Genomic DNA, 27,614 nt, shown 5'->3' with positions numbered 1-27,614 from the left:
ATATTAACACTACAATTTAAAGTGTTTTTCAATGCTTCAGATAATCGAGAATGATAATCTGGACATGATAAACTGGGCACCTACAGTATGTTGCTGTGTGATGCTTATTTTTCACGACTATACTGCAGTTATGAATAACCACTCGTTTGTGCAGACAGGTTTTTTTAGAAGAGCTGACTCATTTGGAAAAACAGTATTAAAGGTAAATTTAATATGATCTGTCTGGCATTTGTTTCAGGGAACTTTGACTGGGTGGGGAACGAGTTTGCCTACAATGCTGGAGCCGGGCTAGTGATCCGACAGGAAAACAGGACCAACCACACCATCCTGGACCAGCTCAAAACCGTGTTTGAGAGGGACTGGTATTCTCGGCACAGCAAGAGCCTACAAGCCAACAAGATTCCCGAGTGCATTAAACACAGGATGAACCAGCCGGCCTCGCCGAAGGGCTCGCAGTACAGTGTGTAGGCGGACTCCACTCCGCCGCTTCCTGAGCTCGGACCGGATTTCTCACAGCTGGGAACCAAACCGGCACCCGAGCCGTCAGACTCTCAGCGAGACCTGCTTAGTAAGAAGCAACTTTGATTGATTTTCTAATTCAAAGCGGTGCCTGAATTCTTTTTTTTTTTAAACAGAAACAGTGCGAACGCAACATCAGCACAACAAGATGAAAAGCAAAGTTCTTTGCTACGTGCATATACATACAGTGCTGGATATTTTGATTAGGAGGAGAGGGATAGTCTTTTTAAACTTGGATGTCGCCACAGCATTCTTAAACAAAGCATTCGCATTCCAGATCATTAAAATGGGACTTACTTAAGTCCCACATATTCCAGCAAGGTAGGTCTTGAAATTGCGTTAATTGTGAAAAAAAAAAAACATTGTGGAATTAATGAGCTAACAAGAAGCAGGCAGCATTCACCTGTCACTCACTCGACACTGGCTAAGTTTAAGACATTGTGCTTATTACCATTTGCATTAACCTAAGTCGGCATTGAAAAGCAGACTTCTGATCAAATAAGGCTCTTATTTTTACAAGAAATCTTACACAATCACAGAGAGACAGTGAATCCTCAGGGTGTTAAAAGGAGGAAAATAATTTACTGCACTGCATTCCTGGCCTCAAAGATGCATTTCGCCTTCGATTCGTCTGCCCCCTGGCGGCAGGATGAGGTATAGAGAGGGTTGAGCGGAGACGGACGGGGTCGATCGCACCTTCCTCACTCTGCAGCTACGACAGCAATTTCCTCTTCTTCTCTCGGACAAAAGGCGCCAGAGGAATCGTCGCCGTGTCCCTCTGGACACATGTCCTCTCCCTCGGCCACTTCAAAAGAGATCACAGATCACAGATCAGTCAAGCCGTGCGTCACTTTCAAACAAACACAAGTCACCACAGTATTTTTGTTCTTTTACTATTAATTATCAACAAAGGCCCAGGTTAAATTAAATATTTCTCCCTCTTGTCTAACACATATTCAGCTCAGCTGTGTGAAACAGACACATTGGGCTGAAACTGAGCTGCCAGGAGACTCCAGGTCTGTCACTAGTCCTCTGAGATGGGTCTGAGCTGAGATTTATTCTTGGCCGCCCGATAAAAACGATCAAACAGTTGTGCGTGCATTTAATTTAATTGTATTTTTATAAAGATAGATATACACAAAACATAAACATTAACTCAGCTTTTAAATTCCATTTTGAACATCTTGAAAATAAGTACATTTTCATTCTTTTTAAGAAAAGCATGTCTCTTTCTAACATAGTCAGTCTTTTTGTACCTACTTCAACAGAAATGAGGAAACTGCTTTTTTAAACCAAATATTCTTAATATCAGCGTGCGCTGCGTTGTATCAGTTTTTTACACAAGGATCAAACATTACTCATGTTTTTATATTTCTTTATATGAAACTAGAAGTACTTTGTTTGCCAGCTGAGAAGACTGTTTGCTGTAAAAAGTGGGTTTGCATGTCATGCGCTGTATACAAATAGTTATAGGCAGGGAGTACTGATGCTGAAATTTGCAAATCTCCTTTAAATTTGCTTGACCTCCTTGGCAGTTGAAGGGCAGCAGAACTTGACTTCCTTGTGAAAATGGCTCTTGCTTTGCTCATGGGATCAAACGAATTTGTCTCTGTACACCAGGGGTCCTGGAAAGCCCCAGTCCAGTCCAGTTACTTTTTATAAGTCACCCTAAATCACCTGTTATTTGAAGATCAGGAACAGCTATTTCAGCATTTGATCAATTCAGCAAATAATGTATCATTAAAGGGATCAATAGTCTTTTAGAGCTGAATGATATTCTGATTTTTGTTCCAAATGATCTCTACTTAACTGATAACACCACCTGTTCAATTGATCATATTTCAATTGTTCTCGGCCTTGAAGGACCGAAGAATTAGACCCTACCCATCGAACCTGCAGGACTGGATCTCTCCAGGACCATGTCTGGAGACCTCCTGCTGAGCACAGTGAGGCTCAAGAGCAGAACCGAGGGGAACTAATTGCAAGGCAGCCTTTGTAAAGAGAAGTTTGTTTTTGGGGGGCGATATTTCGTCTTAACATTAGTACATAATTGCAATGTTAATAGAAAAACCACTGTGTACCATCGTTCACTGCATGAGCCATTCAAGGGGTTAGGATGTCCATCTCCAGCACAGATAGGCTGATGCTTACAGCTTCAGAAAAATGGAGCCAGAAGACACGTCTATTCGGTGAAGGAGGACAGTTCTGTTCAAGGAGCCTGGTTTATGCGGAGTTCGCCTGTCTAAAAGTCTCACACTGCCATCTAGTGTTAGGAATCTAGATCTCTTCACCATCACAATGCTGGTAGCACATTCCTGATGGAAACAGAGCTCAAGTACTGAGGACAAGGACTGTAGCAAACGTATCTTCTTCATATTGAATGTATGATATGTTTTTCTGGCACACCAGTCAGCATGCTTTTTCCTCTCTGTTACAACACGCAGACAATGTTCTGTAAGAAGTTTAACAATTTTCTTTGGCCTTTTATGCACTGCTTTTTTTCCAATCTCACAGGCTAGATCTAATGCTACTGTTGTCAAATCACCTCATCTAATCACGTTTTCCTACCCAAACAGCCAACATTTTCTCTAATCCTGGTGACATCTCTGGGCTGAACATACGGACAATGGACAGAATAAAATCCAGAAACGTCTGGTTTAAAATGCTTGACCCTTTAAGAACACACTGCACAATTTTTTTTTTACATTGCACTGGTGAAAGTTTTCCAATTGCAGCTTATTCAAAGATTCATGTAGACAGGGCTATGTGACTTCTGGGCAAACTTTTAAAGTTTTTTTTTTATTTCAGCAATAAATCTTTTCACACAGGGACATAAAAAAACTTAAGTATGTTTGTTTTTCCTCCATTAAAGGAAAAACACATTCAGCAGTCTCCAGTAATTCCAATATAAGTTGTAGAGCACAAAGGAAAGTTACAAATTTAATTTAACTCCAGATTTGTTTTACGTTAAAAGAATGATCCTTTGCTAACAACACATATTTCCCTTAAGGAAAGATTTCCCTGCTGCTACTCTCCATGTGAATTGTATTTGCACTAGGTCCATGGTTTTCAAATACAAACCATCTGAAGATATGATGTCATTCTGTACAATAGAAAATCACAGTCCCATATTTACTAATAGTTTCACAGGGAGAACAGCACCTTTTACTCAAACTCACTAACTAGCCCCTTAATTAAAATGCCCCATGTTTAACCCACTGCTGTCCCATACTTCTAACACAGGTTAGGGTTTAGCATTACCAGCTAAAACAAAACTACAGCATTTTAACATAACTTTCATAGGTTTGATTTCATCTGAAATGTAAACTCCAGTTTCCAGCCTGATACCAGGCTCTTGTTTGATAGAAAACATCATGTGCTGACTCTTAACAATGATCTCACATTTCAGTTTTATATCTGGACATGTCTTGGAACAGACCTTGTCGTTTGAAAGTTATGGACATGAAGATTTTTAACTGCCTGCAGTCCTTTTTTATATTTTACAGAATCCTTCAATTCTTTACTCAGCTTCCCCGAGCTCCTTCAAATCTGAACTGAAAACTTTCTTGTTTAGAAGGGCTTTTACTTAACACACCCCCATCTACTATCTCCTCTCAATGTGTTTTTTTATGTTGTTCTGTAAAGTGCTTTGAAAAGCCACTTTTAAAGGCACTATATAAAAATAAAGTTTACTGGTATTATTCAGTAGACTGTGCACAGAAATAGTGATATTGTACATATTAGCTCAACTGTTGGAATAACTGATGATTTCCTAAACTCTGAAATGATTACAGATCCCAGCCATATTGAAATCAGCAGCACTGGCATGAAGATAAACCACAATCTGACAGAATCCACACGCAGAGTCTAGGCCTGAGGACCTGTGACATCTGTACAGGATATTTCTGGAGATGCTCTTTTTAAAATGGCTTACGGCTCTGTAAATAATATGCGTTGCTCATGCTAAATCCAGAGTAAATAATTTTTTTTCTTCCAAAATTGGCATGCTACCCGTTTGCATGACCTGCCTTTTATGAACATTATATCTTTGAAAGTTTTGCAATATTTTAAAATGCAGAGGAATGTATATTTATTGTATAACCATGCAAATGTATATGAATGCTACATCCTATATACACTTATAAGTTAAATTAATAGCTTTAATTAATTTGTACCTGTCAATAAAATTGTTTCAAGAAATTTGTCCGGCTCCTTTGTGAGAGGCTGCCATGTGGTGGAGAAAACAGAGTGCGATCCCTGGGCACAGTGGAGGAAAAGCTTGGCATCAATGTGACACGACCACAGCAAATGGGCAGGTGAAGTGGGACATGTAAATACTGTATATCACATATCCAGCACTGCAATATTACCACTTAATCACATTGTGGAAGGTGTTGCTGGGGTCTGTTAATTTAGCCTTCAACAAAGTTAAGATGCAATAAAGCTGACTTGCTTTAGCAGCCCCAGTGACTTAACGCTACATAACAAAAGATAGGACCAACACCCACAAACATACTAGAAACAGGATAAAGCAGAAATGCCTGCTGCGTGTCAAAGGACAGAACCCAGAGAAGAGCAGGACAAGAAGTAATTACATATCAAAGAACAGGACAAGCACTCAGATTGTGAAATAAACTGCTTTCTGACTGTATATAAGAGCTGGGAAACCCTTGCAGTTTGTCTGATCTGCTAGGCAGACCCAGCACATGTTGCTGTCAGCATTGAGGTCAATAAAACTGAATCTGCACAAGACTGTCTCCTGCTCCTCTGATGAAGAATTTCCCACAACAGCAGATTAATGTAGTCCTCACACGGGAGATCCTCAGCGTAGTGCAGGAAATGTCCATCATATTATTTTCTCAGTGTCCTGTTTCAGAAAGTCAGGGTCATTTGTGTTTTACAGAACTGAAAGATACTTCTCTAGCAAGCCAAACATCCGAGCTCTGAACACAAGAATTGTTTTCTGAAAGGGGATCTTGACACAAACATTGATCAGATATCAATAATATACAAGGGTACAAACACAACTCCAAGAAGCCAGCTGTCATTGGTGCACACACATTTTTAGAGATTTTGTTAAAAATCCTGTTAAATGTTTGAAAAAACATTTAAAAAACCAAGAGGAACATATTGTAGCTTTTAAAGACCACAAATATTAGCGCCTGGAATACAGCGGCCAGGACCAGAGTGATTTACAGGCAGCACGTATACATCGACACCGTGTTCTACAGCCTTCAGAATAATAAGGCATGATTTCATATAATTATTAACGCTTTCACATCCTTAAGAAATGGGGACACCACAGTTGCTACTGTTTGGACACGTCTTTTGTCCTTGTCTGTGTGTTTGGGATTTTACAGATTTCAGGTTATGATTGCTGTGGTTTGGCAAGTCTTATTATTATGCCCGTGAACATTTTTTAGTCCGTTTTTAATATTCCCACCACAACAAATTGATCTTAAAAACAATGTTTAGCAATTCCAAAAATCTCTGGTTTAAAAATCTCTGGCCTGGGGACAGAGGCCGGATTCAAGATCGGGGTCTGCTGCAAACGAACAGTTCCTGATGGTTTCAGTCCCCACCTGAAAAGATGAGATTAAACCTGAAACTTGTAAATCGCGAAAATGTTCTACTTTTTAAAAAATAACACGAAAAGGAGGTCGGTGTGCCACTGATTTTCGATTGTAGATTAAAATGCTTATTTTAACAGCACAGAGCATTCCAGGCCGCGGGGATTAGCGTGCACAGCGCAGGGCTGCGCGCCTCACAGCGGCTCATCCGCGAGCGGAGCACGGCGGTCTGACGCACGGCGTTGCCATGGAAGCCGATTAGCGTCATCCGGGTCGCGGGGGGAGTGCGCCTGCGCAGCTCCTGGTCGCGGCGCTGGTTTGCTGCGGGCGGCGCGAGCTGGTGGTGGGAGTTGCTGCCGAGTAACAACAACAAATGCCCGAGTGTCTGCGGCTGAGCAAGCGCCCTCCTGGACAGAAGCAGGACGAGACTGAGCCTCACAGGCCGCCCCGTGTCCCCGAACATGGCAGAGGACAGCGATTGGGTTGTGGAGAGCATTGCGGAATACCTGGGCAGCCCGGCGTGGGTCGTGCCACTCACGGATTTTATGGAGAATAAATGCACAGGTAGAGTCCCGTCTATTGACATCACTCGAGGGGGTGTTTGCATTAAGTGGGGTGCACTGCTGCGAGCCTGTAGCGCGGTGCTGGACCCGAGGTCAGGCTCGGCAGGGTCCTGGGGTGGGTGGTGATGCCGCAGGGGGTGTCTGCGCTGAATGCGGTTGTTCCTGTCTCTGCATTGGTGCAGAGTGCCGTGTTCACACACTGATCGCAGGAGAGAGGTGGGGGTGTTGGTTAAGACCGTTTTAGCGTTGGCGCTGTTGTTGTTTTCCGTTTGAAACTGTGGGTTTGAAGGTGGAGGTGTGAAATTCGGGAGCGGGGGGGCTGTGTGCTGTGTGGACTGACGTAATTTTGCGTCCACAGCAGCGACCCCTCCTCGTGCTACCCCTTGATGTGCACGGTTCGGTTCGGCCGTCCACGTGTCGGTCCGGTTGCCTGCTTAATTAATCAATTTTCGCAGTTTTTTGTACATCATCTTTGGAAGTGCCTTAACATGCAGTTTAATCTGTTAGTTTGGTAACTTCAAATTGTGATTTGTTGGGGGAAAATGGTGAACAAATGTAACAAGACTACTGGGATAAATCAAATCAGCCTAAATGCCCTCTACAAGCACAGTCGAAGCCTATGGGCCTTATGAAGCGTGTGTCTCACCCCCTCCTCTGAATCTGTGCTACTCCTGTCTGGGAGACGGCTCTGTGTCCCCAGGAGTACTGCGGTGTCTCACTTCTGCAACTCTTAAATATTACAGAACAATTGTTATTAGAGATTATTTTACAGGACCTGTTCGTGAAATATTTTGTCCTGACCTCTTTGACGATGGTTGTGCTGTTTTATAATGATAGCGGTGTTAAGAAGAAGATGATGAGTAAGACTGTGGAACTCAGGGGGGAGTATGTGGGAGTGGGGCTGGTGGGGAATCGCGGTGTGTCGGTCAGAGACGTGCGTGACCTCCGCCTGCCACCCTGCTCTCACGATCTGCGTGTTGTGGTTCGCTTACAGTCTTCGATGACGAAGATGAAAACAAACTGACCTACACAGAGATCCATCAGCAGTACAAGGAGCTGGTGAGTAAGAGTGGATGGGGCTCGTTGGACGATGAGAGCTGTTTTAACTAACATTAGAAAAAAGGTATTGAACCAAACAGAAAATGGTATAAAAGTATTGTGTGTATTTTTATAAGCAGCAAAACTCTGTAATCACTGCAAAGTAATTTCACTTTTTTTCCACCTTTCCCAGGATTTAGCATTTTACCATTTATATCCGAATCTTGCTCTAGGTGTAGTTCAGAGGGTACAAGAGGTTTAGCATTGTTTTGTTTTTTTTCTGGAAGCTGTAAGTGTTTATCGAAGGCATATGGCTAAATGACGAGAGCTCATAATCAGCATATAAGAAGTAAACAGTATGAGTTGTGAGTTTTACTTTCATTCGTGTTTTACTCTCTTTCAAGAAAGGGCTCTTTAGAATAAACAATATGTGAAAACATTTCTGAGGTGGTCCTGTTATTTATCACTTTTCATTTATGGAAACAGTGTAATTCCTTCAAGCATCCAAAAAAATGAAAGGTGTTCAGTTTAGTGCAGCTTCTTAAACCAGCCTTTTCCATGTAGTTTCCCATGTGTTTGTCTCCTTGCAGTAAGCTGATTGAGTTGCTTTAACTGAAGTTTTTACAAACGGTGTTGTCACTTCCTGGCTGAGTTTCTTGAATATGAGTGGAATGTTCCAGTTACCCTTCTACACACCTCATCTCTTTGACATCCTGAGAAAGATGGGATTTGTGTGCTAAAGTCCCAAGAGTGCCTGCAGGCTGTCATAGATGCACTTTGCCAAAACCACACTCCATATTTCACAATGTAAGACTAGTCTGGTGTGGGACTCCCGAGAGCTCAGCCTGGGAACTGAGCCCTGATTTGTATTTCCTTAGCATGGTTTTAATTTCACAGAACAGTAGAAAGTTTAGTTTGCACTAACCAAAGTGCTGTTGCCACTGTTCAAGCACAAGTGGAGCCTGAATTCACTTGACCTATTGGTAGGACAGGAACCCCAGACACTGTCCACAGTCTGCAGGCCTGGAAGAGTCTTACTCTGTTCACTTATTGCAGGTAGAAAAGCTGCTGGAAAACTACATGCAGGAGGTTGGGATCAACGAGGAGCAGCTGTTGGAAGCCTGCACCTCTCCACTCGCCAAGTCCAAAGCCCTGCAGGTTAGTGAGTAGCATTGTGTGGCTGGTCAAGCACCAGAACTCCTGGATGCTGTGATCGTAGAGATATCCTGTCAGCCCGAGTCCTGTCCTCACTGGCTGGTACCAGGTGACCTTGATGGCTGTGGCGCATCCTTATTTCTTGAAGGCTGCTGAGTGCCTTGTTCTGCTCTTACAGAATCATTTGCATCCAGACTAGTCAACACTCCAATTCCAGATAGGCGCTCTTGAGGAGATGAGCTGTTTAGCATCCAAATTCACTCTTTTGTTTTCTGTCTCCTAAAAGGAGAAATGCAAAATGTCCATTGTAAGGCTAGGGAGTTAGCTTTTGCTTAAGAGGAAGTTTTTGCACAGTAAATGAGCGTTAAAATAAAAACATTGTGTAATTGCTGGTTTTTGTTCATTTTACCCATCATCATGAAGTAACTGGTGTGTTGTTGCCTGCTTCTTGACAATTGTATAAAACCCTGAACTCAAGGGCAGCGTTGAGGAGCCCGTGTTGATGACACAGCTGACATGAGAGAGTGTTAAGTGAGACTTTCGTAGACAGATGGGTTTGACCACAGCTGGGATCCATTCTAATTTGTGAATATAAAAAAGAATTGGCCAAAGGAGAAACGGGAACTTTGTGAAGCCTGAGTTTGAATGCAGAGTAGTGAAGGGACTTCAGAAGGTCTCTTCTTCAAACCCGAAAATCAGGCTTCAGCTCCTATTGACAAAAGTAAATGGCTCACCTGTGTTGACTGAAGTCGTTGCTTTTCTGTTGTAACATCAGCTTTCTCTCACCTGCTATTTCTCAAGGAATTAATTACATGTCCTCCTTATATAGCATTACAAAGCCTCTTTGTGCGATATCCCTCTACCTGCTACTACAAACTGTGGGCGAACTTTACTGTATTCGAAAAATACAGTACAGTTACCCCTTCATTTACAAACACAATTCGTTTCATGTAACGATCAAAAGGCAAAAAACTGTCATTTGAAAACTTAATTCCCATAATAGTATATGTAAATCTTTTTCCCAAATCCCAGAAGAATCGAGTAATAATTTCTTAACTTTTATATAGTACAAAAGAATTACAATGACAACAGTATTGCTGTGTTAATTACTGACCATTAAAGCCTCATTAACCTAACAGACCGCTTTCCATACATCAGATTGTTTTACATTGTGCCATAGTTACGGTATTAAACAAAACCTACAACGCCAGCAATACGTGTAACAGGATTCTTTAATGAAGCCTATATTATGAATCTACAAACCTATGGAATTAATGACATACAGCTTTGAAGTGTTCAAATTAAGGTTTTCTTAATGAAAGTTTAAACTGATCAATTACCAGAAAGCTGACATTGGTAAGCAGGGGGCATTGTGAAAGATGAAATTATTCTCTTCATAGAAAAAAAAAATTGTATTTCATAAAATATGTATAAACTGCACACTTTGTCGTAGACATTCGTATTACTAACACTGGAGGATGTAGGATGCTTGGACCTGTTTCTAAACACTGAAGTGTTTTCCTCTGCTTTCAGTAGGGTAGGTGCCAAAGAAAGGAATAGCGATAGTCTCTCAGTATTTCCCTGAGCCAGAAAGAGCTAGAAACATCTATGCTTTATGAGTATGTTATGTTTTTGTTGTTTTCCACTAAAATACTTTATCTTAAGATAACTGTAAAGCATGTTTATGATCTCACCATGAAAAGAGATTAATAAATACAATATTAACAACAGTATTCTTTTATGAAATAATAATTCTGTGTCCTAACCACTTCTTTGATTCCAAGAGATTGCAGGTATCCCTTGGGTACTAAATAATTGAGCTCCCTCAGGACTGGCACAGTGGTTAGTGGGGCCCTGGGTTCAATTCCTGTGTACTGTCTGCATGGACTCTGCATTTCTCCCTGTGTTTGTGTGGGTTTCCTTCCACAGTCCAATGACTGGTATGAAAACTGGCCCTGGGTCAAGTGTGTGTGTGTGTCTGTGTGAGCTCTGTGCTAGACTGCTGTCTTGTGTATCCTGTCTTGTGTCCATTGCTTGGCATTGGATAGGCTTTGACTCCCTCTCAACCCTGTATTGCATAAAGTGGTTAGGAAATGGATAGATGAATTCCCTGTTTTACAGAGAGTTAGTTTGTTTCTAAACTCTGCAAAACCCCTGACATGTATAATAGGGACACCTTAGTGAAGAACAGGTTGTCATCAGTGTTGATTCTGCCCTAGGGTTCAGTGTACAAAGAAGTGCATGGCCCTACAGTGGGCGATGCAGAGGGTGGGTGTGCACACTGTCTTCGTCTTTCCTATGCTTTGCAGGAACCCTTCGGCCACACTAAGATGACTTCCTGTTTTCTGCTCCCCTAGAATGTCTTTCAGCCGGTGCTTGCAACAGAGGATTTTGAGGTGTTCAAGTCACTGATGGTTCAGAAGAATGTGGAGCTGCAGCTGCAGGCCCTGCGTGTGATTCAGGAGAGGAATGGTAATAATTCTTTACGTTTACGTACTGCTTTCTGTCCAGAGTGATCTTGCCTATAGGAGAGGACCCATTTCTTTAACCGCTGGAGTGCAGCCCCACCTAAGTGACTTACAATTGATATTATGCGTCAGCTGCCCCATTACACAGGAGATCAGGTGGGAACTGCCACACCAGTTGAATTAAGTAGGAATGTTACGGGGTCAGATTGTCCTTAGCAGAATTTAGCCAGGACACCAGGGTTAAGATATCTGCTTTTTATATTCAGTGCCATGTGGTCTTTATGACAGAATACTTAGGACCTTGACTTAAAATCCAATCCATGGCGCTTCCTTCCTTAATTGTAGATTACTGATCCAGAGAGTCCTCTGATCGTCAGAGGATTTCTATCCCAGTACTGGTCAGGTCCACCTTTATTTAGCTCTTAGGATCTGATCAGATCAGCCTGCAGGATGGAAAACTGTTCAGGCTTCAGGGTTTGTTCAAACCAGACTCTTCATCTTCATGAAGAAACATGAAGGAGAAGCAAAGTCAGTTGAAACAGTTTCACTGTGTAGAGCTGTTTGCTCGACCCCAGATGGATTAACACTGAAGCTTTATTTATCTTAGACTTTCCTGGGTCGTTAAGAGATTTTCCCGGTTTTAAGATGAAAGGACCTCACCAAATTTGTCTCTGCAAAGTGTTTCTCCGTGGATGATGCCTTGTTCCTGTGTTTAAATGTCAGACTAAGAGCTTTGCAGAGTTATTCAAGTGTTGGCACTTGGCAGGCAGTTGAGGCCCAAAGCCTTCAGGAGTCTGTTTTAACATTTTAACAGCCAGCAGTAACTTGAGGATAGGGGAACTCTTCCCCCTACACACACCCATTAAACATGAGCTGAGTGAATACATTAATGAAAACACTAAATATTCGTATTTATTCCTAGTCTGAACTGTGTAATATCACTTATGTTCTTGATCTAAACATGCAAACTTCAAAGTGTAATCAATACTTTTTGTTGTAAATGTATTTTAGCTGATATACGTAATTGTACAATTCTGAGATTTTTAGAGGTCATGAGCGTATGCATGTGATTCAGGCAGGGTTTGGATGTCTAGTTTGAGCAATAAGGACAGGTAAATCCTGAGATCTGTTCCTGCCTCCCATCAGTAAAATGCTGTTTGTAGTTCATATTGTTACACTCCCATCTCCTGTGTCACATTGGTGTTATGCCCTGTTTCTGTTATCTTTTTTTTGGTATTACAGAGCTTGCTGTAGCTTTTTAAATGTATTTTTGTTGTATTCCTCTCATTGTAACTCACCCTTAGGGTTTCAGCCAGATACTACTGAAGCTAATAAGAGTGATGTGGCACACAGCTCATTCTGTCTGTGCTGCTCAGGTATGTTAACTCTCCCCACTGCGCAGGTACCCTGCCCGAGTGTCTGACAGATGGTGCAGACATGATATCAGAGCTGGAGCAGCAGGAGTTAAGGATACTGAAAGAAGTGCTGAAGTAAGTGAATTATCAACTTTTTAATGAATGGAAAATGAGGCCATTCAGCCCATCTAGCCCAGTTGGTAGATAACAAACTGATCTGAGGATCTCATCTGAGCATTCACAGACAGAATACTGAGTATCTACTTGGGCAATATGGCAGGGTAGCTTGTTCCACACTCCCACAACCTTCTGTGTAAAGACATGGCTCCCGTTTTCAATGCACTTCCATGTAGTTTCCACTTGTCTGCTGGGTGATGTCGCGCTGTGACTCTCAATACTTCTGCTAGTTTGACATTGGTGATGCCGCCGAGGATGATGAATTCTGGGATCAGGTTTCCTCCAAGGTTTGGTACCTTCAGCCTGTCAGTGTAGGACATTCGCTTAAGCCCCAGAATGAATCCGGTAGCTCTTCTCTGGACTGATTCCAGGGCAACAATTTGGTGACCAAAATACACAAGTTATACTGTCAGTCATCAGTTGATTGAAATTGTGTACTTTTAACTCTTTCCTAACATTTACTTTGTATTTTGTGCTTCATCATTTTCTAGATGTAAATTATTAACACAGACAACAAAGTCTTTATCATAAGTAGCCATATATAGCTTAGCATTTCACATTTTGTATTTGTAGTTTTTATGGATGAGCACATTTTAGAGACATTTTACTTTATCCTTTACTATACTTGTTATAATTGAGAACAAATGCACTGAATTCCCAAATTTTACATTTGTGTAGTCTAGGTGTGACTAACTGGACTCTTTCATGATGGGGACAGCCTTAGTGTGGTTTAGGCACTGTGATTTTCTTTTTTTTGTATGATTTTCTTTTGATGGCCAATTAATGCTTTTTGTTAACATAAATATTCTGAATATTATTATAAATATTCTGAATATTCATATAAAACAAAGTATGAAAAAGCATGCTTGTACTTGTATAGCTTTGTACTTGGACTGCTTGCCATGCTCTGGGCTCTAAAGGGAATCTGTGGAATTGCACAAGTTAATGTATTCTCGTTTCTTCCTTTGGCATTTTCTCTCTCCAGGATTTCTGAGCAAGTTTAACTGGACCTCCAGTAGTTCAGGTCTGCCCTGTCATGTGCTGGCAGCCTTCCTGTTTCCTATACCTAGCGTCTACACAGTGAACGGCACTGTGGTCAGGGTGCTGCCAGTGCTGATGTGGAGAACAACATGCTTCACTGTGCCCCAGTGACCCTTGCAGGGCTTAGACTGAATCTTGGAGCTCATCCACCTCTGATTAGATCAGCAGGTGAATGAGGGACCTGGCGCTGTGGCTGAGATCAGAGAGTTTGCCAGGGCACAGGGGTGAAAGAATGGGACTCAGCAGTGCCCTGCTGCTTTCCGAAACAGCCTTAAAGCTTGTTTCAGTGTGGGACGCTTCGCAAAATGCAGTTGGTTATGAAAACATAAGAGGTTACAAATGAGAAGGCCTATCAGACGTGTGTGATTACTAGTAATTGATCCAAGGTTTCCTTCTGGCTGTTTCTTGAAAGAATCTGGGGTATTGGCTTCAAAAACATGGGTAGTTAGCTTGTTCCACACCCCACATTACTAGCGTTCTGTGTGGTGAACTACTTACTTTCTGATCTCAGTTTTAGACAAGCTTCTACGTAGTGTCCACTTGACTCCTTTGTTTTGTTTCACTGTCGAATCTGATGTGGTCCGCTGTGTTTAGCTTCTGAATATTTGAATCAGGTCCTCTCGTAGTCCGTTCGTGCTCCATTCTAAATCTATACGGTTCTTTTAGCCTTTCGGAGTTGGACATTCCCTTCAGCCCTGAAATGTACCTGGTTACTATTCTCTGGACTGGCATCTCTCAGTTCCTCTCCCACTCTGTAACGTTTCTGCTTCTCTTGCATATATACACGTGACGTCTCTCTGATGAGAGTTTTCTTGCAGTCGCTGTCTTGCAGTGGACGCTGTAAAGAGGTGAAGAGTTGTGGGTCTGGTGAAAGTGGATGATCACCTGCAGGAATGATAACTTCCTGCTGTGGGAGCCCTGGATAGTCCCATAATGGGATTGATGCTATTCCCGCTAAGCTAGGTCTTAGGAGCTGTGTCTATGGTGAAGTAATCTTCTTAAGACTGTTAATATCAGGTTGTGAGGCAACTGTGTAAATAATATTTTTAGCTCTGATGGATTTTGACCAAAAGCTGACATGGATCTTATCAGATACCCCTCTATCCCTTTTCTCCCTGATTCTCCTGGTTGATGTAGTGATGTCTGTTGCCTTGTAATGTGGAAACTAGTTTCATTTATTCACTGGGATTTCTGTTTCAGTTTTTCACCTCTTTGAGATCTCCTTTTGTGAGGAGGTCAATGAAACATGTGGTGCAACTTTTTAAAGTTTCTCCAGCATTCTTCTGTAAAGTGCCAAGAACGTATTTTTTTACATCCTCTGCATTCATAATAATTTTTATGTTTTTCTGACCATAAAGAAATTAAATTCAATTTATTTTTATATAGCGCCTTTCACAACAAGGTTGCCCCAAGGCGTTTAACAAAGCAAGTGACCATACATGTTGTGAATACAGAACAGAAACCCGACGACAACAGAGGAGAGGAACCAAAAACTCCTTAGTAAGGAGAAAAAAACCCTCTAGGGGTCCAAGGTCAACTGGCTGCCCAACCTCTTTGGGCATGCTAACATTATAAGATGCTGAAACAGCCAGGCTGGGGTGAGATAATAATAATAAAAAACTTTATTTTATATAGCGCCTTTAGAGGTGGCTTCTCAAAGCGCTTTACAGAATGACAACAATAAATAAAAAGAATACACAAGATAAAACACAATTACAATACAAAGAGGAGACTGTGGATGGTGGTACTAAGAAAAATAGAAGCAGAGGGGTAAAGAATGGAACCAGTTAAGTAAAGGGTCTTCTAAAGAAAAAAGTTTTGAAAGCCAGATTGGAGGGGTTCGAAAAGGTTATTTGTCATGAGGTTGTTATGTAACTGAAATGTGACAGCCGGTTCTAGAATTTTTGAAAGGAAGGGTAAGTTGGAGATGGGGCGAAAATTGTTAAGATTGTCCAGAGCCATGTTGGGCTTTTTTGGCACGGGGGTAATGGCAGCAGTTTTGAGGACCGACTTTCACCTTTACCTTTACCTTTATCTGGGGGTGCAGGAGATCAAAGGAAGAGTATGAGCAGGACATGGCGAGGAGGCAGCTGTCGGAGGACGAGGGTGGCTCGACTTCCAACAGCAGTACAGAGCGGATGGCCTTTGACAGCACCGAGCGGCAGGATACGATGCCAGGCCAGGCGTCTGAGAAACGGGCCGAGAGCACGCCTTCTGTGAGTCTCTCCTCCCACGGCAGCAGGGGGTTTCCAGGTCCAGGGACCTGCTTTTCAGTGCAAACCAGTCTTACTTAAAGTATTTCAAAAAAGGCGCCATCCTTGCATAAAACGGAGGTCTTGACTCTCTGTGTTCATTAAAAATCCCAGGGCGTTTCTCGAAAAGAGTAGGGGTGTAACCCCAGTGTCCTGGCCACATTTCCCATTGGCTCTTACCAGTCATGGCCTCCTAATAATCCCCATCTCTAAACTGGCTTCATCACTCTGCTCTCCTCCCCACTGAAGGCGCACTCTGGCTGCTGGCACGCATGGTGGTGGTGGAGGGGAATCTCCATTACCTAGAAAGAGCTTTGATTGGAGTGTCCAGAAAAAAAGCTATATAATTGTAAAGATTATTACTTAATTCAGACTTTGGATTCATTAGTCTGGATTAATATGGTCTATAGCCACTAACTGAAAATACCCTTAATGTCAGAAGACTTGTGTCCAGGGGTGGAGACCTCTGTCCACTGCACTTATTTTTGCAGGGATGCATCCTTGAGGCCACCGTCTCTCTCGGTCAGAAAGAGATTTTTCTCCAAACTCTGATGTAATGATACTTCAATTTATTTTTCAATTCAGTTTATTTTTATATAGCGCCTTTCACAACAAGGTTGCCCCAAGGCACTTAACAAAGCTGTGTGACAATATTTCATGGCATTACAATACAGGAAGAGAAAAAGCCAGAAGACAACACTGTTATTTGCTGTGGACACTGGAAAGGAGGACTGCCTATCTACAGATGTTAACCTAGTAGATCTGAGATGGCAGACTGACATTCAATACGTTCAGGGTACTTGACTCTTTGCAAGCCTGTTGAACCTGTTGACACATGAACAAGTCAGCTTTTATGAGACAACAGCTCCGATTTCCTGCAGTACAGTAATCAACATAGGTAGTGTTGACTTGATAAAGTGATACGATAAACTACATTCGGGGTTTGTTTGGACCTATATGCTTGGGAAATGATGGGCATGTGAACAAAGAAATGAATTAAATCTACCATTACATGAAAGATGATGTTCTTGGAGCTAACAGTGTGATTAAAATGGGCAGCCAAGATGTAATCCAGAGAGTGTGATGTTGGTATATTTTCTTTGTAGGTGTGCAATGCCTCAAGGATGGCCGAGGAGAAAAATATAAAAAGTGCTGGCAAAGCTGGGGATAACATGAAACATGGCACCAACAAAGTTGGCACACAGCCCACTGCAAAGCTGCTGCCTGGTAGGTGGTAGGTGTAAAGATGTGCTTGTGTCTTGTGTCTTGTGAATTATGTGGTACTGTATTAGCAACTGTACAATTTTTGCATTACTATACAAGTAATGCAAATGTCATTCAGTTGCTAATATAATAATTAAAGTGAAGCAGTATATTTAAATCTTATGACAAATGAACTGGTCTGGCTCTTATTAATGGTGGTCTTGTAACACTCTGGAGTGTACAACTTAGAGGAGTCCGCACTGTGGTGTATATTTGCTTAGCAAAGACTAGACCAGTGTATAGCCAAGATGTCCTATAGCCATGTAGAGTAGTGCTGCTCTAATCTGCAACAAGAAACCATCCATGTTCAGTAACTGCTTTACACTTAGCGGGTTCAGCTATAAACCTGGCAGGTGCATGGATTCACTCGGGGTGAGACAGCCCTTGGGCACCCATGCATAAGGAGAGGGCACAATGGAGAGATGCCATTTAAAGGCAACAGCTGCAGAAACAGAAACTCTTGGCTGAAAAGCTGAAGAAAGTCCTCAGAAAATCCTGAGGGGGTTTTGGACTGTGGGAGGGAACTGAAGCACCTGGAGAAAACATAGTGAGAATATGTTCAGGTGGGAAACTGCATCAGAATGTGTAGGCTGCAAAGGAACGAGTAATAGTAATTCCATGCTGAAGAGAGAAGAAAGAAAACACGTTTCGGTCGAAAAACACTGAAAGTTTCCAGGTACCTGTTATGCAGCTATGTACACATTCTTCTCCTTCCCCCGCATGGGACTGCGGTCAGTTTTGTGCCTCTTCAGGCTGGAATGAGTGTTTTGAGTGCAGTGAGTGAATAATCTGGTGCAAACTGTGTTCAATGTGTCGCCCAGGGAGGAGCGGTGCAGATGCTAAGCTTCTGGCCCCTGTGAGAGCTCCAGTCAGGGGGTCCGAGCCAGCGGCAGACCCCAGGGAGAAGAGCAGCACTGAGGCTGCCGAGGCCTGGCTGGAAGAGGCGCGTAGGGAGGCCGGGATATCCAGGCCTTTCACTGTGAGTTCACGTGCTCTTTTTCTAGTTGGAAGGACTGAAGGAAGTTCATCACACCTGTTTTTAATAGCAGCTTGAGAACTCACTGGAGCAAATCTGGAGTGTCATTAGGCCTTGTTAGCAAACTGAGTTACTTAAACTGTGTGTGTGTGTGCGCGCGTGTGCTGTAGGAGCTGTCAGCTGCACAGCAGGAGCAACTCCAGCAGAGGGCGCACTATCTGAGACAGCAGAGGGACAGGCTGCTAGCCATGAAGAGAGAGCAGAGAGACAAACTGTCCACGTCAGAGGAATCGCCAGTGGCTCTTGCCCCCAGGACCGTGGTAATGAACCTTTTGACCTGTAGCGGACACACCAGCAATAACTGTTTTATCAAGGTGTAGGTTAATTGGGATCAGAATAGGAATACTGCATGTCCAAGTCATCTGAACGCCACATAGATTTCTGTAGCATTTTGATCCTCCTTGATGTAAATAATCACCGATACTTTAGGATGGAATTTCCTTCATCGAGGACAAGCATGGCAGAAAGATAATTACTAACTTTTGATAGAAACTGGTTAAAAACCTAGCAATATCTTTAAAATAAGTGCTCTGATGAAAAAATGTACAGATGCTATATTTCATTTTACATACTTAAACCCCACTTTTTGAACAACCATTGCATCAAACAACTAGGCTCAGTACTGCCAAACTAATTTATTATCCATGTGCTCAACACATCATTTTAAACGAAGAACTTGGGACACTGCACTGCTAAAACCATTAAGCAAACACTGTGATGTCATTATTTACATGGCACTTCAAACCAGGACTTCCTTTTTGTTTTGCGTTGCCTTTGTTTCACAGTTGTACACTGTTTCTGTCGTCACGCAAAAAAGGACAGTTCTGGTACACGAGTCAATGATAAAGTTGCTGAAGAGAGTGTACAGACCGCGAACTGGTCCCAGCCAAGACAGGCACACAGGGCACCTAAACAGTGTTTTGTTGTGTGATGCATTTGGGATTGAGTCCCTTTTATTTCTGCATAGAACATTCCACAAAATCATTTACATCATTCTGTGTAGGGGAGGGTCATCTTTAATCTGCTGATGATGTGCTATCTTCATGTTCAATATACCCTTGACAAAAAATAAATCTCTTCTGAGTGGGTAATATTATTGTTTTAGGTTTCTTTACTGATCATGCAGCTGCATCATGGCTGGGAGGAGGTTTTACCTGTGGGTATAACCCACACATGTAGAGCTACAGCAAACTTCAGGGTTGTTGTAATTCAAGTGCCCAGTAGCTCAGGTCTTAAGTAAAGGCAGAAGGTGCTATGGGGCACAATGTTAACGTTTTGTTTTCTCAAAAGGAAATTTCTGAAGAGGAGAAAAGACAGCTGCAGAAACGGAAACACTTGGCTGAAAAACTGAAGGAAGAAGTCATCAAAAAATCGTGAGGGAGTTTTGGATCTGGATAAGTACTAGTTTCTCCAAGCACCTTGGACCACAGCAGATGGATTTTTGTGCCAGTTCCACTGTACAGCTCTAGCTAGGGAACACAGTATTGACTATTTTTCCTTCTTCATCAGAATCATTCACTTTACAGCCACAGCTGCAGAGGAGCAAATAAATGGACTGAATTATCTGGCTGTAATGACCTGTACACTGTTTAATAAAGCAATTTTCTATATATTTTTTTTAAATAAGAGCTTATGTAGTTTAAACCACAGTGGCCTAAGAAAATAAAATAGACTCTAATTTAGGTTAATTTGACATTTGCCATGCTTCCCTTAGACAGACAACCACCTGATGTTACTGTACCAATCTAAACTTTCATCAGGCAGGAAGTACCAAAGATGTGATCTCTGTATTAAAGTTTATTTATATAAATCTGAACCACTGTGTCAAAAGCCAACTTTTAACATACCACCCCACTACGGGGGAAATTTCACAATGTGTCCATTATTCACTATTTTAAAGTTCCAGGCAGCTGTAAATATACTGGTAGAAAACAATGAAAGTAGACCAGCTTGGGCATCATTTATACAGTGACTTTGTAGAAACCCACATCTTTGGCATCAGCTGATCACCAGGTGGCTATAGAAAAAAATGCTTTGGTGACAGGAGTGTTGTATAGGCTAAGGAAATTATACACGTCTATTGCGAACGAGAGGGCTTAGGCTCAGAATTATTTCAGATAGGTCAGGAAAGACCAGGCTTAAAAACCCCTTGGCTGCGTGCCCAATTCTATGCCACAGATTTAATGCACAGGACCAGCAATGCAGACTTAGAGGCAAACTGAGCCAGGAAGCACCCTTTGACTCATCTGCACTTTACAGGTTTTGATGTTAAAGACTCAGCTGCCATTTCTCCAAGAAGGGGGTGTCAAGGTATGTATACACATACATATTGAATAACTGTAGCCATCAAGCATTCAAGTCACAAGAGCTAGAAGAGAGGATGCAATTTCTTCTGTAGGTATCCCAGGACCCCATAAGGCTTCTGAAAGCCATAGGTCACTATCTGCTAAAAAAAAGCCAGGTCCTCTTTCCCCACCACCAGCCCATGTACATAGGCCAGAATAAAGCTTGTTTCAAAGGTGCCCCTATTATTCTGACAAGCTCCCCAGAAAGAAGCAGGGGACTTGCTGCTGGAACAGATCCGCTTGCTGACCATCGCGTATGAAGCTGCACAGGAACGGAACGGAACAGAGGTTAATTTTACACACTTTTCAGCATGAAAATGATGAACCTTCACTTGTTCCTGTTATTTCTAAAATCAAAGAGCAATGGAATAAGTAATACTGTTTCCTCAGTATGCTGCCACAGAATAGCTTGTGTGGATATTTTGAAGTAAGAAATTAAGTATTTACACCAACCAAAAAGTCACACCAACCAGACATCACAGTAGCTGGAATATTATCTTTCAGGTGACAAAAAGTACCAGCATGTAATAAGACAAAATTAGCTTATTTTAATGCCAGGATCATATTTAATCTCTGAATTTTACATCAGAACCTTTTTTTAATGTATCAAACATATACAAATGGTGTAGAACGGAGAGAGTGGCAGTTTATTCACTCATACAAAACCTTCTGGAAAAAATATTAAATCTACAGAGATCCCACCTTTGAAAGTTACATTTTTTTTTTATCTATTAGACTCCCCAAATGGGCATACCGATTTATTTTGAAATGCTTACATCTGCTTTAGCAATTTCAAAACAAAGTTGCTGCAAGAGGAATACCAGTGTCAGATGGCTGCAACTAGTTTAACAACCAGTGCTAAACTCGGAACAGTTTGACTGTAAAAACCATGCTACAGGAAAACCTGCACCAACACGTCTGCCTAAAGATTTGTTTCCTCTGCAAATAGAAAAAGATTAGCTGCATTAGGTAAAAAAGTAGAACATTGATTTACAAATGAACTGCAGTTAACTTAAGCATGTTTTTTTTTTAATTCTGCAAGTTTCCAGAAATTCTTAAATCTCACCACCATCTGAATCCTTGAATAAGTTGGTTTCTCAGATTTTGAAGATTTTTTTAATCAAAATAGTGTTTCCCTAAAAAATATACTATTTGTAATAAAGTTAATGAGGGTAACCTTGACATGAAGTAAATCAAACAGCCAAAACAGATTTAAAAACTTTAAACATCCTGTTATCTTGACAGCAACTGCCCCCTTTTGCTGTATTTTTAATAGGTTTTTTTTAAAATCACTATTGCAACTGTGCTCTCCACATTGAATCATGTTTCTGGTTAAAAGAAAACTAAACAGTGGTCCCACCTGAAGAGTTCTAAATTTACACTAGCAGGTATAGCTCCCCCCTTTGAAATAGCTTCATGGGATAAACTGGTAAAAAAAATGCACACTGTACAGTACTTTTAATAAAATTATGAATACAGGATTTGTTACTGACATGGTTCCAGCATTAGGCCCACAAATTAGACCAGGTTTGAATGTCTGAGTCCTGCTCCTTGGAACTAGTTTTTTTTCTCTATCAGGTCCTCTCCAAATGTTAGGACCCAAAGCTCTAGAGTTTCAGTCAGGCTTCCATTACTAACCTGCTAGTCCTGCCAGCCTGACTGGCCTGCTACCAGCCCTGCATCCCTCACTCGTTTTGAAAAGTATCCAGGTAGTGGGATGTGCCGTGCTCCTGGCCTGATGCCGTGCCAGTCGAGTGGGGAGCACTGGCACACTGGTGGCTACACCCTGGGTCCTGGTCTATCCTGGTGGTTGTGTTGAAGTGGGATGCAGGGAGGAGAGGTTTCTCTCAGTCCGGTGGGCTGCGGAACAGTGGCACCAATGTAGTCAGACCAGGCAAGACTTCCTGCACCTGAGCCTTTTACGATCCTAGGCGAGGCCGTTTCCTAGGAGACTCCTCCTCCTCGTCTTCCTCCTCCTCCTCTTCGTCGTCTGGATAATCCACAAGACCAACCAAACCCGCCTGCTGGTGCAACAAAACAAAAGGGCCTTCATGATCAAAGTGAAATCCAGAGACGCCAACACTGAATCTGCCCCCTGTAGTGGCACTTTGGCAAACTTGAAAGCCCTGCAAATACATTTTTTGGCTTTTGGTACACACTTTCATCACACAGGAAGGCCTTCATAAAGTAAGGTTCACTTGAACTTATCAGAAACTATTATTACTATCACAGAGGATCTTTATTATGCTGCATCTTAGATTCCATACTACAGGAACTACATAGTCCGAATGCCCTGGTATCTTCTGAAAAACAGAACCACTGCCCTGAGCCAGCTGACCTTGGTCACAGCTGCAGCCGGCGCAGCTGCGAGCTTGGCCGAGGAGCTGGTGGGACTGCCGGGAGATGTGGGGGAGCCCGAGGACTTGCTGCTGGCACCGTTCGCCCCGTTCCCTGCTCCCGCGGAGTGAGTGAAGGTGAACTTGAAGCTGCCGCTCGAAGTCCTCTTCGGCAGGTTCTCCTTGTCTTCACTCTCTTTCACTGGGCAGTCAAGAGGGAGAACAAGCTCAACACCACGAAAAGAGCTACGGCGACCGATCGGCACAATCTCTGCACGTGTAAAAGCTGAATAGCAATTATTTTAAACTGCAACTAAGTGAAAACACACCTAAACTTAAAGAAAAATGCTGTAATGACCCTTACAAATGCAAATACCTTTTTTCGCTTCTATGAACTTTCCGTAGTTGTCAGAAAAGTCGTCCTCTGGTTTGCTCTTCTCAACAGGAAGGACCACAGCTTCGCCCTCCTCATCATCATCTTCATTAAACCACGTTTCTTCATCGTCCTCCAGAGACCTGGCATCCCGGCGGTATCTGTCATGACACAGCGCAGAGAATGTACTCTAAGTGGTTGCCACAGACTTCTGCTAAATCACTTCTGACAGACAACAAGGGAACCATTTCTCCGGCTCTGTCCAGGGGATAGCTCTAACCAACATGTTGCTAATTTACCCCAACTATTTTCTATTTTAGCTTGGGTTTTCTATAACTAATAGCAGAAAGCTTCCAACCAGTTTGCCCCAAACCAGATGATGTACTAGCTAGGTGGTGTCAGCAACTGGTCCTTAGCAGAAATTCTCGGTCTGTGGCAAAGTCAAGTTTTTTTTGCAATGGACTGCCGTATGCAGAAAAAAATGGCTTCAAAAGTAAAACAGACATGCCAGTAGCTCCGCCAGGAAAAGGTTAGGAGAGGGGATGGCTGCTTCCACAGCAAAACTTTTTTAAAAGTGTTAGAATTGCTGATAACATTACATGCCAAATGCTTCAGTGAAACTTCTTCTGGAATCACGAAAACTGAACCAGTGGAGTGCATACTTACCTGTTGAGTCTCTGACTCTGGCGGTCCTTCTCCTGCTCATATCTCGTCTTGAGCCCTTTGAAGGTCTGAACATACTCAATAGATTCAAGTGCTTTGTAGAAGTTATCTACTATGTGTGCTATGAGAGATTTAATATCCTCCTAAGTGAAAAGGAAAATAAAATTAAAACAGGAGCAACTCAATTTAAAATCTTGGAACTGCCACTCAAAAATACTCTTGCTTACATTCTTATTGATTTAATGCATTGTTTCTCATGTAGTATGGGTAAAATGCTTTATTTACAACCAATGTTATGGTACCTATATCACCATTCAGACAGCAAATATAGCTCCAGTATAATTGTGATCCTTAACTGTATATTCAAGGTCCATTCACTGCAATATCACTTTTATAATTTCTAAAAAAACAAACCTCACAGTGAAAAGCATAGAAAAAAAATCACAATTAAGCTTTGTTCCAGCTTTGAGTTTTTAAAATATAGTGCATATTATTCTTTAGCCTATTCTACATCACGCAGTACTTCACATGTATGAAAACAATGAACCAGAAATCAATTAAATGTCTTTATACTTAAAATTAAAGCCTGAATAACTTTAAACAATAAACATCAGGACAATTAAATTAATTTTTAGAAGCAAACTATCAGTTCTACTTTTCTACATTATGCTTTATTAGATAATTGTTCTTAACGATATACAAAATATTGCAAAAAATCAAGTTTGATGAAACACTTACTACTTTAATGAACTCAAAGAGCTCAATAATGGCAGAATTTAAAAGATTATATCTCGTTCCATTGTCCAACAAGGCATTTATTACTGGCTCGAATAAGTTCCCTTTAATGATGTAACGGTTATAAAACTCATCCTTTAGGCCTATGATTCTTCTCATGAAGCGCAGAGCACCTGTGTACAACAAAATCAAGAACAGTAGATAAATCCCATGGAATCACATTTCCAGTACTGTCAAAAAGGGATTTCTAGTGCAGAGTTTAGCACTCCTGACTGACAGCTAAACCTGTACACAGTAGCATCATGAGCTCAATGTACCGAAACCACAGGGAATCCCGACAACCTCCAATCAGTTTTTAGGGGAGAGTGAATGGGTAAGGTCAAAAATACATTTAAAAGACCAAATCAGGTCTAATCTGAAATCCGCAGAAAAACAGTTTAGAGGTCAGGGGTAAAGTAATACTTTCATATTCAAGTGCACAGACAGACCTTTTTAAAGACCAGCTACACTGCACCACTGACCTTTAACCTCTCATTAATGCATGGCTGTTCTTTATGGAAGACAAACTTACACAAAGCTAAGAAGGTGTGTTTAGAGTTCATCAGCACCAGAACCCGCCTCAGCAGGTCTTTGTTCATGATGTAGTTCTTTATGTGATAGGTGTGATGTTCCACACAGAACGTGAGCAGCTCCAAAATCAAAGCCAACAATTGGGCTGTCTGGAAATTATCTGAAAAGGACAAATATTTAAAATAAATACAATTTAGAAAATGCATACAAAGCTATACTTTAAAATTCTAATGTACTGTAAAGCACAAAGAACAGAGCCACACTGAAATACACAAAAAAGCACTAAATTTCAAAGGCAAAATCAAGCACTTACCAGGACAAACTGCACTAATCTTGGGGGATCCAACTACAGCATCTGACAAACAAGTACAAGCCAGTAAAAACAAGGAATGCAGCTATACCTTCAGCACAATAATTACATATTGAGCACCAGTATAAGCTAAATGTAGCATTTTCAATATTTTTAAAAAAGTGAACTATACTTCATGCATGTTGTAAAAACATTCCAGACAATAGCTGTTACAGAAAGTTATCTGGGAAAAGCTGTCCTTTTATAACAGAGACCATATAATTTTTACCTAATCAAGTTAATAGCTAGTTAGGAAGGTGAAGGCATATTTCAAAAATGACTCTGAATCAAGATCACAGAAACATTAAGTGCATCCAAATTAGTGGACCCATATTGTGATATGAAAAATCTTATCAGTTAGAGAAATCAGTATCTCTTAAACACCCCCTAAATCTTGCCTTGGTTTTGGGGCTATAAGGAATTGTAAGCCCCAATGCAGTGCACAGGTATCTGGAGTATCTGACAGCACATGCACAAATCTTACCCAATGACCAGGCAGAGCCTTAAAGCAGAGGAGGACAGGACACATTCACAGTGCAGCAGCAAAAGTCAGTTCCACCTTACCTTTGACATTCTTCTCCTCAGCTGTATTAGCCAGAAGAGGAGCAGTGAGAACATGCATGCAGTACTTGTAGAAAAAACTGAGGAATTCTGTCTTCTCAGTTTTCTGCAAAGCAAAAAAAAAACCACTCCATAAAGTCACAGTTGGAGGACTGAAAACACTTGTGACCTTCTGAGAGATCACCATGGACACAAGTCTTACATTTGTAGGTGCCAGCATGTTTTCAGGGTCGATCAGGGTGCGAAGAAGGCCCATCAACTGGACAGCTCCCCCCAGCTCTGGGTCCGTGTCACAGATCATTTGTTTGATCACCACGTTTATCAGAAGAATGTCCTGCATATTGGAGAAGAGTCAGTGAACGATGCTTTACTCACCAAAATCAGGATTTTTGACAACTAGATCAGCAAATCCTAATTACAATCCCCAAAAAATCAAATCATGACATATCTTAAATCCTCAGTGACAAGTTTGATCCAAGCCAAGCACTAAGCTTTCGCCTGTAGTAGATCTGCTCATGTTATACTGATCTTGTTGCTCCCAAAGGCTCAAAAACAGATGACAAACCTATATCTGCTAAGAGTTTACCTGGATCAGCAGTAATTTAAAAAAAAATGCAGCAAAAAACGAACTTTAAGCAGAAAAGGGTCCAAAAAAGGTCAGGCACAAAAATGGGTCTTGAAGTTTCCGCTCACACATTCCGGCTTTGAAAAGGCCAACAAATCCCTACTTACATCTTCATTCTGCTGTGGCTCCTGCATGACAAACTCTCGAACCATGGACGGACTGAACTCCACCAAATAAGAGAAGATGTCTGTTGCTGCTGCCCTTACTTGCAAGTCATCCATGCCCTGTCAAAAAGAAAGACTCCACTGAAAGCTGAAAGAAACCTGTCTGCAAGGGCGTTCCACACTTAAAATCCTGGAACCCATTTTCCCCTTGAACGGTCCAGTGAAAAGCCTCGAAATCAAAGTTGAGCAAACCAAAGCTCATACAATCATTAATATGATAAGATATGTAGCTGCTTGAATGCTGATGGATTTCTAAGAGTGTACGCTTGATATTGTTTGGCTTTTTCAAAATCATAGAAATCCAGTAAGACAAGGGGTCATCAAGGTATAGACCACCCAGTTTCGGAGATGGTCAGGGAGCATGTTTCCCCACTTTGTAACTCTTTTCCTTCTATTTTTAAAGGTCAGGATTGATTTTCATTCTTCACATAAAATTAGGAATAAAATACAGGAAAA

At 41.7% G+C, this 27,614-nt stretch overlaps 3 protein-coding genes across 8 annotated transcripts in view; 2 read left to right on the top strand and 1 right to left on the bottom strand.

Annotated features, from left to right (window-relative positions):
- LOC102689828 (inactive phospholipase D5) overlaps window positions 1-4,712 on the top strand; it is a 66,930-nt gene extending 62,218 nt beyond the window's left edge. For all 3 annotated transcript variants that reach the window (XM_069179972.1, XM_069179973.1, XM_069179974.1), the window contains one exon: window positions 239-4,712. In XM_069179972.1, the coding sequence (XP_069036073.1) occupies window positions 239-468 (230 nt within the window). In that variant the 3' untranslated portion in view covers window positions 469-4,712. The remainder of the gene's footprint in view (window positions 1-238) is intronic.
- A 1,660-nt stretch (window positions 4,713-6,372) lies between these two features.
- On the top strand, window positions 6,373-20,047 carry cfap36 (cilia and flagella associated protein 36). Its single transcript, XM_006638431.3, has 10 exons — window positions 6,373-6,653; window positions 7,647-7,711; window positions 8,747-8,848; window positions 11,203-11,317; window positions 12,716-12,803; window positions 15,934-16,102; window positions 17,245-17,365; window positions 18,223-18,380; window positions 18,548-18,697; window positions 19,728-20,047. The coding sequence occupies exons 1-10, from the start codon at window positions 6,551-6,553 to the stop codon at window positions 19,812-19,814; spliced, it is 1,158 nt and encodes a 385-aa protein (XP_006638494.2). The 5' UTR covers window positions 6,373-6,550; the 3' UTR covers window positions 19,815-20,047.
- A 2,178-nt stretch (window positions 20,048-22,225) lies between these two features.
- The window catches only part of LOC102682193 (serine/threonine-protein phosphatase 4 regulatory subunit 3-B), a 15,638-nt gene continuing 10,249 nt past the window's right edge, over window positions 22,226-27,614 (bottom strand). For 3 of the 4 annotated variants that reach the window (XM_015362474.2, XM_015362477.2, XM_015362476.2), the window contains exons 8-17: window positions 27,102-27,218; window positions 26,572-26,703; window positions 26,373-26,475; window positions 25,773-25,814; window positions 25,461-25,619; window positions 24,893-25,062; window positions 24,158-24,297; window positions 23,495-23,652; window positions 23,121-23,320; window positions 22,226-22,806 (exon numbers count right to left, since the gene is read on the bottom strand). In XM_015362474.2, coding sequence (XP_015217960.1) covers window positions 22,702-22,806; window positions 23,121-23,320; window positions 23,495-23,652; window positions 24,158-24,297; window positions 24,893-25,062; window positions 25,461-25,619; window positions 25,773-25,814; window positions 26,373-26,475; window positions 26,572-26,703; window positions 27,102-27,218 — 1,326 coding nt within the window. In that variant the 3' untranslated portion in view covers window positions 22,226-22,701. The remainder of the gene's footprint in view (window positions 22,807-23,120; window positions 23,321-23,494; window positions 23,653-24,157; window positions 24,298-24,892; window positions 25,063-25,460; window positions 25,620-25,772; window positions 25,815-26,372; window positions 26,476-26,571; window positions 26,704-27,101; window positions 27,219-27,614) is intronic. The other variant, XM_015362475.2, reaches the window with a different exon arrangement.

Source organism: Lepisosteus oculatus, chromosome 17 (genome assembly GCF_040954835.1).
Source record: "Lepisosteus oculatus isolate fLepOcu1 chromosome 17, fLepOcu1.hap2, whole genome shotgun sequence".
NCBI lineage: Eukaryota > Metazoa > Chordata > Actinopteri > Semionotiformes > Lepisosteidae > Lepisosteus > Lepisosteus oculatus.
The sequence above is the reverse complement of the archived record's forward strand: the minus strand, read 5'-3'. Positions and strand labels throughout refer to the sequence as shown.

What these genes read in the sequence shown, in the direction of transcription:
- cfap36 (XM_006638431.3), top strand. Translation starts at nt 6,551, where the DNA reads ATGGCAGAGGACAGCGATTGGGTTGTGGAGAGCATTGCGGAATACCTG. An exon ending in CCAAGTCCAAAGCCCTGCAG is followed by an intron (nt 8,849 to 11,202) that starts GTTAGTGAGTAG and finishes CTGCTCCCCTAG; the next exon opens with AATGTCTTTCAGCCGGTGCT. An exon ending in CACTGCAAAGCTGCTGCCTG is followed by an intron (nt 17,366 to 18,222) that starts GTAGGTGGTAGG and finishes TGTGTCGCCCAG; the next exon opens with GGAGGAGCGGTGCAGATGCT.